Source organism: Triticum aestivum, chromosome 7A, assembly GCF_018294505.1.
Source record: "Triticum aestivum cultivar Chinese Spring chromosome 7A, IWGSC CS RefSeq v2.1, whole genome shotgun sequence".
Taxonomy (NCBI): Eukaryota; Viridiplantae; Streptophyta; class Magnoliopsida; order Poales; family Poaceae; genus Triticum; species Triticum aestivum.
Window position 1 is genome coordinate 12,854,444 of NC_057812.1, and position 13,007 is coordinate 12,867,450.

Here is a 13,007-nt window from a genome sequence, read left to right on the forward strand (position 1 = left end):
CATAGGCTAGCTTCTAGGGTTTAGCCTCCGTGATCTCGTGGTAGATCTACTCTTGTACTACCCATATCATCAATATTAATCAAGCAGGACGTAGGGTTTTACCTCCATCAAGAGGGCCCGAACCTGGGTAAAACATCGTGTTCCCTGCCTCCTGTTACTATCCGGCCTAGACACACAGTTTAGGACCCCCTACCCGAGATCCGCCGGTTTTGACACCGACATTGGTGCTTTCATTGAGAGTTCCTCTGTGTCGTTGCCTTTAGGCCCGATGGCTCCTTTGATCATCAACAATGATGCGGTCCAGGGTGAGACTTTTCTCCCCGGACAGATCTTCGTCTTCGGCGGCTTCGCTCTGCGGGCCAATTCGCTCGGCCACCCGGAGCAGATCAAAAGCTACGCCCCTGGCCATCAAGTCAGGTTTGAAAGCTTAAACTACACGGCTGACATCCGCGGAGACTTGATCTTCGACGGGCTCGAGCCACGGCCAAGCGCGCCGCACTATCTCGAGGGGCATGATCTAGCTCTGCCCCCGGACAGTGTCCTGGAGGCCGCACACGCATCGGTTCCGACCCCTAAATCGGAGCCTATTGCGCCAATCGAGAATGAGCGGTTGGACGTCACCTCGGGGGCTGCGATCCCGAAAGCGATCGAGCCGAATGCTAGCCCCGCACTCTGCACGACCCATGACTCCGAGGATCCGGACTCCTCCCGGACTCCGAACCCCCCGCGCCCTTGCCAATCGAATCCGATTGGGCACCGATAATGGAGTTCACCGCCGCAGACATCTTTCAGCATTCGCCTTTTGGCGACATCCTGAATTCTCTTAAGTCTCTCTCTTTATCAGGAGAGCCCTGGCCGGACTACGGTCAGCGAGGGTGGGATACGGACGATGAGGAAATTAAAAGCCCACCCACCACCCACTTTGTAGCCACTGTCGACGATCTAACCGACATGTTTGACTTTGGCTCCGAAGATATCGACGGCATGGACGACGATGTAGGAGACGAACAGGAACCGGCACCTGTAGGGCGCTGGAAGGCCACCTCGTCATATGACATATATATGGTGGATACTCCAAAAGATGGAGATGGAGATGGAACAGTGGGGGATGACGCCCCCAAGAAACAGCCAAAGGGCCGGCGTCAGCGGCGCCGCTCTAAATCCTGCCAAAGCAAAAACGGTGATTCCGACACGGGAGATAATACTACCCCGGATAGCGCCAAAGAACACCCACCTCAACAAGATTCGGCACAGGAAGATGGAGAAGCCAGCCCTCATGAGTGAGCGGTAGACCGAGAGGTCGAGGATGATAACTATACGCCTCCCTCCGAAGACGAGGCAAGCCTCGATGACGACGAATTCATCATACCATCAGACCCCGCCGAACAAGAGCGTTTTAAACGCAAGCTTTTAGCCACGGCAAGCAGCCTCAAGAAAAAGCAGCAATAGCTTAGAGCTGCCCAAGATTTGCTAGCTGACAGATGGACTGAAGTCCTTGCGGCCGAAGAGTATGAACTCGAACGCCCCTTCAAGAGTTACCCGAAGCGCAGGCCGCTACCCCGATCAGAGGAGGAAGCACCTACATCACCAGCGCATGACATGGCAGACTGGCCACCTCGCGGCCGCGACAGAGAAGCCTCTCGGCCCTCCACCCAAGCCATGCCCCGACGCCGCTCAACTAAGGCACGAGAAAATGTGCCCGACCTGCGAGACATACTGGAGGATAAGGCAAGACAAACAAGATCGATCTACGGATCGCGCAGGCGCCCTACGGCATGTGACAATGATCTTCACTCCGGATACAATAAATCCGGCCGGGCCGAACACAACAGACATAGCTCTTCTGAGCTGCGTCGTGATATAGCCCAGTACAGAGGCGCCGCACACCCGCTATGCTTCACGAATGAAGTAATGGATCATAAAATCCCAGAGGGTTTCAAACCCGTAAACATCGAATCATACGATGGCACAACAGATCCGGCGGTATGGATCGAGGATTATCTCCTTCACATCCACATGGCACGCGGCGATGATCTACACGCCATCAAATACCTCCCGCTCAAACTTAAAGGACCGGCCCGGCATTGGCTTAACAGCTTGCCAGCAGACTCAATCGTTTCTTGGGAGGACCTGGAAGCCGCATTCCTCAATAACTTCCAGGGCACTCACGTACGACCACCGGATGCCGACGACTTAAGCCACATAATTCAGCAGCCAGAGGAATCGGCCAGACAATTCTGGACACGGTTCCTAACAAAGAAAAACCGGATAGTCGACTGTCCGGACGCAGAGGCCCTAGCAGCCTTCAAGCATAACATCCGCGACGAGTGGCTTTCCCGGCACCTGGGACAGGAAAAGCCGAAATCCATGGCAGCCCTCACGACACTCATGACCCGCTTTTACGCGGGAGAAGACAGCTGGCTAGCTCGCAGTAACAACTTATCAAAGAACCCTGGTAATTCGGATACCAAGGACAAAAATGGCAGGACACGTCGGAATAAGCAAAAACGCCGCGTTAGCAGCGACAGCAATGAAGACACGGCAGTCAATACCGGATTCAAAGGCTATAAATCCGGTCAGCGGAAAAAGCCATTCAAAAAGAATACTCAGGGCCCGTCCAGTTTGGACCGAATACTCGATCGCTTGTGCCAGATACATGGCACCCCCGAAAGGCCAGCCAATCACACTAACAGGGATTGTTGGGTGTTCAAGCAGGCAGGCAAGTTAAGGGCCGAAAACAGAGACAAGGGGCTGCATAGCGACGACGAGGAGCCCAAGCCGCCGAACAACAATGGACAGAAGGGCTTTCCCCCACAAGTGCGAACGGTGAACATGATATACGCAACCCACATTCCCAAGCGGGAGCGGAAGCGTGCGCTACGGGACGTATACGCGATGGAGCCAGTCGCCCCAAAGTTCAACCCATGGTCCTCCTGCCCGATCACCTTTGATCGAAGGGACCATCCCACTAGCATCCGTCATGGCGGCTTCGCCGCATTGGTTCTCGACCCAATCATCGACGGATTTCATCTCACAAGAGTCCTCATGGACGGCGGCAGTAGCCTGAACCTGCTTTATCAGGATACAGTGCGGAAAATGGGCATAGATCCCTCAAGGATTAAGCCCACAAGAACGACCTTTAAAGGCGTTATACCAGGTGTAGAAGCCAACTGTACAGGCTCAGTAACACTTGACGTGGTCTTCGGATCCCCGGACAATTTCCGAAGCGAAGAGTTAATCTTCGATATAGTCCCGTTTCGCAGTGGCTATCACGCCCTGCTCGGACGAACCACATTCGCAAAATTCAATGCGGTGCCGCACTACGCATATCTCAAGCTCAAGATGCCAGGCCCTCGAGGAGTAATTACGGTCAACGGAAACACCGAACGCTCCCTCCGTACGGAGGATCATACGGCGGCTCTCGCAGCGGAGGTACAAAGTAGCCTTCTCAGGCAATTCTCCAGTCCGTCCATTAAAAAGCCAGACACTGCCAAGCGCGCCCGGAGTAACCCACAGCAGGACCGCCTGGCACACTCTAAGCAAGCGTAGCAATGCGGCCCCAACCCCAGCTTTCGCGACATAGCGAAACCAGTACCTCGCGTACATAACTACGCCCTTGAAATACCATGGGCACAGGGGAAGGGGCACAATAACGGCACGCCCAAAATACGGCTTAAAACGTACTAGGGGCTGCCGGATTCTTTTTTTAATTTTTTCTTACTTTCAGGACTCCATACTTCGGACGACCTGTTCGGCAATTCGACTGCCGCATAAACGATGCAAGATCCAGGGAGGCAGACAAGCCATGCCGCATTATGGAACTCCCAGGTGGTCTCTGTTACGAGCGGTATACCTGTTTTAAATACAATTCCGCGGCCTGCCCCTGGTCAGGACATGCTGAATAGTCCAATATCTTTTGCTTACCGCACTATTTGTATCGTTCGGCTTTGATAAATAGCCTCTCTATAAACAATGCTTAGCTCCTTGTCTATTTTTTGCATTGTCTTCTTTTCACATTTATGTTTATTAAATGACATGATTGCACCCGTACACCATGGTACGGCAAACACGCCAGGGGCTTCAGTACCCCTCATAATGGTGTGAGAAGTCCGTACACTTCCACAAGTGCGGCACCCCGAACTTATAACACTATATGCATCGGCTCCGAATCATGATTTGGGTCAATAGTTGGGTTTGCCCGGCTCCTATGTTTTGGTGCCTTACGTTCCGCTCTATCGGCTAAGGTAGCACTAGGAGAACCACTGTGATTGTGCCCCGGTTCAGCTGGGTTAAGCACCTCAGTGGAGAAAGCTAAAACTGGCTGTCATGATGTGGCGACAGACCGGTCATTGTTCGAGAGGTTTTTCGAGTCCCTAAAGGCTTATGCCGCTTCGAGCGAGGAGCTGGCTTTGTCCGGCCAAGGCGTGGATAGCGCCCCGAACTCGGTCTTTCGAACTAGGGGCTTCGCCGAAATTTAAAATTATAGAGTTCTATGGCTAAATGAGAGTGTTCAAGCATTATAGTCCGATTGCCTGGTTCGTTGTGCTGAGCGCCTCCCTCGAAGGACCCAACTATGGGAAAAAGAGCGCTCAGGTTTATCCGGAACACCCCAGCACTAGTGGCACGGGGGCAGAAGCCGACGACTGGCCATCTCCCAATTTTTGATAAACGGCCACACAGAAAGTAATATTTTAAATTCAATAAGCATTGCTTAGAGCATATGAACAAGTTTTCAGCGCACAGGATAAACACGAGCGAGTTCATTCAAATATCACATCCTTGGTACATTCATCCGCCACAAGGCAGGCACCTGCAAGAACATCCTTATAGTAGTTCTCGGGTTTGCGATGCTCCTTCCCCGGCGGCGGCCCGTCCTTCACAAGCTTCTCACCGTCCAGCTTACCCCAGTGCACCTTTGCACGGGCAAGGGCCCGACGGGCACCTTCGATGCAGACGGAGCGCTTGATGACCTCAAGCCTCGGATAGGCCTCCACCAGCCGCCGCACCAACCCGAAATAGCTCCCAGGAAGGGTCTCTCCGGGCCACAGCCGAACTATGAAGCCCTTCATGGCCTGCTCGGCCGCCTTGTGAAGCTCGACCAGCTGTTTCGGCTGGTCGCTCAAGGGCACAGGGTGTCCGGCCTCAGAATACTGAGACCAGAACACCTTCTCCGTCGAGCTGCCCTCTTCAGCGCGGTAGAATGCGGCGGCATCGGATACGCTGCGGGGAAGATCTGCGAATGTCCCTAGAGAGCTTCGGATTCGGGTAAGTAACAGGTAGTTCACTTTTATATTTCTGCTTTGCATAAAGAATGCCTTACCCGCTGCTATCTTCCTCATCTCCTCCAACTCTTGGAGGGCCTTTTGGGCTTCGGCCTTGGCAGACTCTAGGGCCGTTGCAAGCTCGGATGCTTGCGCCTTCGACTCCAGCTCCAAACTCTCATGTTTTTTCATGAGAGCCTGAAGCTCTTGCTGCACCTCGCCGACCTGAGCCCCAAGTCTGTCTCGCTCGGTGCGCTCCGCGGCCGTTTTCTTTTCGGCCTCAGACAGCGCCTGCTTAAGGGTCGCCACCTCAGTCGTGGCCCCTACAATAAGCAGTACAATCCTGTTACTCTTTTTACAATCAAGCCTTTTTATAGGCACTTTTTCTGTAAGGTATTTCTTACCTTCTTCCTCCTTGAGCCGCCGCTTGGCAAGGCCAAGCTCTTGCTCGGTCCGCTCGAGGTCCTGCTTCAGGACACCCACCTCCGCAGTCAGCGCGGCGATGGATAGCAGCGAAGCCTGCATACGCATATTGATTCTTTTTTGTTAGACTCCTGCGATATTTAATAGATCCTCTATTCGGCTTTTCTTTCCGAACGCCAAACAGAGCATCAGGGGCTACTGTCTATGCGTAATATTTTTACATATTTTTACTTACCTCGAAGCCTGTTAGAAGGCTAGCGCAAGCTTCAGTCAGTCCGCTCTTGGTGGACTGAACCTTCTGGATCATCGTACTCATAATAGTACGGTGCCCCTCGTCGATGGAGGCATCGTCAAGCACCTCCAGCAGATTGTCCGGCACCTGCGGTTGGACGGAGGCCACCGGCTCAGAAGGCTTGCTCCTCTTGGAAGGAGTTCGCCTATCGCGGTCCGGAACTGTTGAAGATTCCAGCGCGGTGTCCGGCACAAAGCCGGACTGAGAGCCCTGGGGAGCCTTATCCCCTTCACTCCTGGAGTCCGGGAGGTTGCCTTGCGGCTCCTCTGGGACCACCTCCTCCTGCCCCGGAGCTTGTCGCGACGCCACTTCGGCATCGTCTGCAGTGCGGGGGGAGACAGTGGGTGGAACTGAGTTCACGTCCGATGAGTCTAGGGAGCCGCCCGACGATTCGTCGAATTCGGCCCGGGGCGGACTGCATAATTACATTCGACATTAGGGAAAGCTGTGCAACAAAGGAACATCATGAGTTACCCTGATATCCGAACTTACGATTTCGCCGGACGCTTGGCCCTGTTTGGCCACTCCTCTTTGCCCTCTTCGGCGTTGGGGGCGTAGTCTGGCGGAGGGGTCTTCCTTTTCCTAGACCCCTCGGCCTCCCCCGTCGGGGTGGCCTTCCTCTTCTCTCCTCCCTCCGCTGGGGGGGAGAGTTTTCTTCTTCCTCCTCCTCGTTTTCGCGGGAGGAGGGCGTCTCGGACTCGTCAGATGACGAGTCCGACACCACCATGTTGCGGGCACTCTTTCGAGTCCCCGTAGTCTTCTTTTTGGCCTTCTTCTCCGGCACCACATAAGGCGCCGGAACCAGCAGCTTCGCTAGTAGAGCTGGGGCTGGGTCTTCGGGCAGCGGAGCCGGACAGTTAATCGGTCCGGATATCGCCCACCAAGCCTGTCAAAGGTAAGGGAGTTTAGATCCCGCATAGAGTCAAACTATGAAAAAAGCTTAACATCCTGTAAAAGGTGCAGATGGCATACCTCGCTAGCGTGACGCTGCGAGCTGTATCCGCGGTCCTCGGAAGCGGATGCGGGAGTCTTGGCGCCCTTGAATAGCATCTTCCAGGTGTCTTCGTACATCGTATCGAAGAGCCTGCTGAGGGTTTGATGCTGCGCCGGGTCGAACTCCCACAGATTAAAATCCCGTTGTTGGCACGGGAGGATCCGGCGGACGAGCATAACTTGGATTACATTAACAAGCCGGACTGGCTTGTTCACCAGGGACTGGATGCATGTTTGCAATCCGGTCACCTCTTTTTCGTCATCCCACGACAGGCCCGTCTTTTTCCAGGACATAAGCCGCGTGGGGGGTCCGGATCGGAACTCGGGGGCTGCGGTCCATTTCGGATCGCGCGGCTCGGTGATATAAAACCACCCGGATTGCCATCCCTTTAGGGTCTCCACGAAAGAGCCCTCGAACCATAGGACGTTGGCCATCTTGCCCGCCATGGCGCCTCCGCACTCCGCCTAGCTGCCGCGCACCACCTTGGGCTTGACGTTGAAGGTCTTGAGCCAGAGGCCGAAATGAGGGCGAACACGGAGAAAAGCCTCGCACACGACGATAAACGCCGAGATGTTGAGGATGAAGTTCGGAGCCAGATCATGGAAATCCAGGCCGTAACATGAGCCCCCGGACAAATGGGTGGAGTGGAAAACCCAGTCCGCGGAGGAAGTGGGGGAGAAATACTACCCTCTCATGGGGCCTTGGGGTGGGAAGAAGCTGCCCCTCTTCGGGAAGCCGGTGCGCGATGTCCTTGGACAGGTATCCGGCCTTCCTTAGCTTCTTGACTTTACCCTCCGTGACGGAGGAGACCATCCACTTGCCTCCCGCTCCGGACATTGCTAGAGAAGGTTCAGGTGGGAAGTGCGGGCTTGGGCGCTGGAGCTCGGGTGCGCAGGAGATGGATAGGCAAAGGAGGAAGAAGGCGTAGGTAAAAAGGTGGATCCTTGTCCCCTTATATGGGCGGATGTGGTTGTGCGTCCCCACCTGCCTAGTAAACTCACTTGCCTCCCAAGCGCCGTGATAAGTGGCGCGGTTGGGTTACCCACGTCCGTATTGATGAGAATCCCGTAAAAGGGGGGTACACGATCTCTGCTTTGACAAGACGTGCCAAGGAAACCGCCTCGCAAAACACGTTGAGGTGGAAAAGTGAAAACGATTCGAGTGAAGGACTTGGCTGTAGTGTGATGACGCACTGCGGAATACGTCAGCAGATTTGATTTGTGTTAATATTATTCCCTCTATGGCAATATGTGGAAGCTTATTTTGCAGAGCCGGACACTACTCTTGGTGTTTACAATCTTCTATGAAGGACTTGGAGGAGGAGCCCGCCTTGCAATGCCGAAGACAATTTGCGCGCCAGACTCGTCGTCATTGAAGCCTGGTTCAGGGGCTACTGAGGGAGTCCAGGATTAGGGGGTGTTCGGGTAGCCGGACTATACCTTCAGCCGGACTCCTGGACTATGAAGATACAAGATTGAAGACTTCGTCCCGTGTCCGGATGGGACTTTCCTTGGCGTGGAAGGCAAGCTTGGCGATGCAGATATTCAAGATCTCCTACCATTGTAACCGACTCTATGTAACCCTAACCCTATTCGGTGTCTATATAAACCGGAGGGTTGTAGTCCGTAGGCAATCAACTCCATATACAACAATCATACCATAGGCTAGCTTATAGGGTTTAGCCTCCGTGATCTCGTGGTAGATCTACTCTTGTACTACCCATATCATCAATATTAATCAAGCAGGACGTAGGGTTTTACCTCCATCAAAAGGGCCCGAACCTGGGTAAAACATCGTGTTCCCCGCCTCCTGTTACCATCCGGCCTAGACGCACAGTTCGGGACCCCCTACCCGAGATCCGCCGGTTTTGACACCGACAGTGAGGTACTGCAGGGTCCCAACGATGCTCCGATAGGCCGAGGGGTCGTTGACGCAGGGCCCATCGGCTGAGGGGAGTTTGCTCTTCGTGTCGATGGGCGTCGGGGAAGGGTGGCAGGTGTCCATGCCGGCGCGTTTCAGGAGTTCGTCAACATATTGTTGTTGCGACAGGAAGAAGCCAGCTCGGGTGCGGGTGACGCGGATGCCGAGGAAGAAGGCGAGCGAGCCCAGGTCCTTCATGGCGAATTCGCCTGTGAGGCGCTGGATGACATGGTGAAGCATGCGTGATGAGGATGCGGTGAGCACGATGTCGTCGACGTAGAGGAGGAGGAACGCCGTGTCGTTGCCGTGCCGGAAGGTGAACAACGACGAGTCCGAACACGTAGTTGCGAAGCCAATGGAGCAAACAAAGCCGGCGAAGCGGAGGAACCATGGGGCGCCTGCTTGAGCCCGTACAAGGACTTGGAGAGGCGGCAGACGTGCTCTGGTTTGTCGGGGTCGACGAATCCGGCGGGCTGGAGGCAGTAGACTTCCTCCTCCAAGTTGCGAGGAAGACGTTGGAGACGTTGAGATGGTGCACCGGCCAGCCGCGCGACGCGGCCAGAGTGAGCACTGTGCGGATCGTTGCTGGCTTGACGATAGGGGAGAACGTCTCGCCATAGTCGACGCCGGCACACTGATGAAAGCCCCGCACGACCTAGCGTGCTTTGTAGCGGGCCAGCGCGTCGGCGGCGTCGTTTTTGTGCTTGAAGATCCACTTCCCTGTAATCAGGTTGGCGCCGAGGGGCGGGGCACCAGCTCCCACATGCGATTGCGCACGAGCGCGTCGTACTTAGCACGCATGGCACCGAGCCAGTTCGGGTCCCGACCCTCCAGTCCGACAACCGGAGCGCCGACGCCAAGAGCCCCATCGACCTGGCGCTCATACCCGTCCACATCCTCAAGGAGCGCCTTGTCACCGCCGGTGGCAACATTAAGGAAATGCTGCACAACACCAAGAATAGCACGTCGGCAACAGTGCGCCATCTCCGAACCTGTGAGATGGAATACACGGCCAGTGCGAGCCTCCTAAACTTCTGCGACGCCTTGATGGGGGACTACCATGGTGATGATGACGATAGTGTTTTGTCGTTCTACTACGAGCTGTCCGACTGTGTGAACACGGTGGACAAGGTCTCGGGCTACTGTTGGTTTGCTCTTCCTCAAATTCCGGGGGCGGAGGCGCTTGCCAAGGAAAACAAGGAACTGATGAAGCTGATGTATCTCAGCATGGCCTTGCTAGAACCATACGAATAGCACACAAGTGTTGATTCATGATATGTTTTTTCTGCCAGAAAAAAACATATTAATGTTGCAACATTAATTCTACACTAGTAGAAAACGGAGCTTTCAAACCGATTCGTAAGGGCCTTTAGTGCCGGTTCCATAACCGGCACTAAAGGGTGGGCACTAAAACCCCACCTCTTTAGTACCGGTTCGGCACGAACCGGCGTTAAAGTGCCACCACGTGGCATGAGCTCGCGCCCTGGAATGGGGAACCGGTACTAAAGGTTTTTTTTTGAATTTTTTTTTGAAAATTTTGTTTGATTTTTTTTGATTTTTAATTTTTCTAAATTATTTAATGATTTAGTCTCTAATCACCTCTCTTAACTGTTCAAGTGTGGATCGCTCATTCCAAATCGCGTAACTTCCCAGCCGGTCACCCATCCTCTCACTCCCTCAGCCTGAGCACGCTTAACTTCGGAGTTCTATTCTTCCTACATTCCAAGTCTGCACTTGTTGTTTCCTGAAAAATGTAAGCTGTCAATCCTATTAACTCTCAGCAGTTTAGCTTGAGTATTAAGTCACATGTTTCACCGTTTGAGTTTGAAACTATTATTCTAAAAAACAGTAATTATTTAGTAACACTAATATTTCTTGAATAAGTTTGACCATAGTTTGACCACAATTTGACCATAGTTTGACTAGATTTGACCAAAAATTAAAAAATTGAAATAATTATTTAGTAACACTAATATTTTTGAATAATTATGTAGTAACATAATACTTCTTGAATAAGTAGTTTGACCAGATTTAACCAATTTTTTTTAAAAAATCTAAAATTTGACCATATCTTTTTTTCCTTTTGAAATTTGAGGATTTTAAAAAATTGCAAACAAGCGGTAGGTCATCTCCATCGGATGCGGATTTTCGTGCTGAATTTTTTGATATATTATACGTTTTTTCCGACATCGTATGCAAAAGTGATAGCCGTTTTACATTTTCTCTACACTTTTTGCAAAACATGTTCAAGTTTAAGTTTTCAAAATTTTCTAACTAGTAGATGTAGTAATATAACTACCTCTCGAAGGATTTATTTTTTGAAGTTTTTATTATTTTTTTTTTGATTTTTTTAAAACTGAAATGGCGATAAGGGGGTAGAGTTTGAAAATTGCCCCCTTTAGTATAGGTTCGTGGCATGAACCAGTACTATATGTTAGACCGTTAGTATCGATTTGTGTCACAAACCGGTATTTGACAGCTCTTTGTCGTCGTCTTGTGCGACAAAGCGCAGAGCTTCTGTTCGGCAGCTCCCGCGTTTCATTACGAGGTCTTCAGAACAAGCGCAACGAGTTTAGCTCCCTGCGTGCCAGTACGAGGTTAGCTCCCTGCGTGCCAGTACGAGGTCTTTAGAACAAGCGCAACAAGTTCATCTCCCTAGGTTCGGATCGAGGCGACGCCACTGTCAAATACAAGGAGAGCGCTCGAATCACCCACCGCTATCCTCCTGTCTCCCATACGACCACGAGGAAGAGCCACCACCACTGACATGGTGCCCGCCGGAGCTGCCTACGAGCTTTGTTTGTGCATCCATGACGGCGGTCTCCCATACGACCACGAGGGAGAGCCGCCACCACTGACATGGTGCCCGCCGGAGCCGCCTATGAGCTTTGTTTGTGCATCCATGGCGGCAGCTGTGTTGATGATAGGGGAAGAAGAAGGAAGGAAAAGAAAACCTAGTGATGTGTGCGCGAGCTGAATCCAGTGGTTTTTAGTAGAATGGGTTTGGTTCCTTAACAGGTCTCCGTTCCGTTTTTGGCTGGAAAGAAGACAGAAGAGCGCTAACAGAAGTTTTTCAGCGATGGTCAGTCAGTTCTGTTGTTGGGCTGATCGACTGACCCTAAAATTATGATCAGTTTTGTACTGTCTTCTTTTCTTTTCTTCTATTTCAATAATCGACTGACAAGAATCAAACGGCAGGACAAGTGAAGATACGGCTCTTAGATTCAGACACCTCGCGGGACACCGCGCAAAGGGGAAAAGCAACCAACAAGGTCGCACGCATCCATCTATGCACACATACAGAGTTCTCGTCTCAACACCAAGTGCAAAATTAAAAAGCACGCGTTGGTAAGTCATTACACAAACAGTACAAAGTAGAGGCTTATTAGCTATCGAGATCACATCACACAGACGCGACGCATGTGCCCATCTAGCCAGCGATCGAGCTGCCTAGCTGATCAGTAGTAGTGGCCACCGGCGGCGGGAGGAGGGTGGTACGCCCCGGCCACCGGCGGGGGCGCGGCCACGAATCCGACCCCGTGCTTGTGGTGGTGGCGGCCGCCGCCGCCGCCGTGCTTGTGGATGCGGTGCTCCATGGCCTCCTCCCGGTGGAGCGCCTTGTCCTGGTGCAGCTCCATCTTTGCCGCGGCCACCTTGGCCTTGCCGCGCTCGTGCGCCAGCTCCCGCTCCGCGTGCGACCTCGCCGTGGCCGCCTCCGCCTTCTCCGACGCCTTGGCCTGCGTGATCTTGGTCTTGGCCTTCACCGCGCTCACCCCGTCCTTCACCTTCTCCTTCGCCGCCTGCATCTTCCCCGAGCCTCTTGATTCTTCCCCGATCGAGCAGCTATTTCTTCCTCCTGCTGATTGATAGCCGATGGTACTCTGGATTGGTTTGCTGTGCTTGTTTGGAGCTTGTGATTGGAATTGGATGTGGACTGCCTGTGGGTGGGTGTATATATATGGGGCGCGACCGCTGCGCGTGGACGAATGGGTGCGGGACGCGTGGGAGGCGACGTGTTCGGCGTGCATGCGCGAGCGCCGGCGCTGCTGGCTGCATGCATGACTCATCCCTTCGGCTAGGGGTGAGGTGCCGGACGGACGAGATGCTTCTAGACGAT

The 13,007-nt window shown here is 53.1% G+C and overlaps 1 protein-coding gene across 1 annotated transcript; it reads right to left on the minus strand.

Moving 5' to 3' along the window:
- Positions 1-12,195: 12,195 nt before the first annotated feature.
- On the minus strand, positions 12,196-12,815 carry LOC123150986 (late embryogenesis abundant protein 6). The gene has a single exon (XM_044570783.1). It carries the CDS (start codon positions 12,694-12,696, stop codon positions 12,349-12,351), a length of 348 nt encoding a protein of 115 aa, XP_044426718.1. The 5' UTR covers positions 12,697-12,815; the 3' UTR covers positions 12,196-12,348.
- Between the last annotated feature and the right edge of the window lie 192 nt (positions 12,816-13,007).

Bases quoted from the DNA above. Each gene is read 5' to 3' on its own strand.
- LOC123150986 (XM_044570783.1), bottom strand. From the start codon at position 12,696: ATGCAGGCGGCGAAGGAGAAGGTGAAGGACGGGGTGAGCGCGGTGAAG.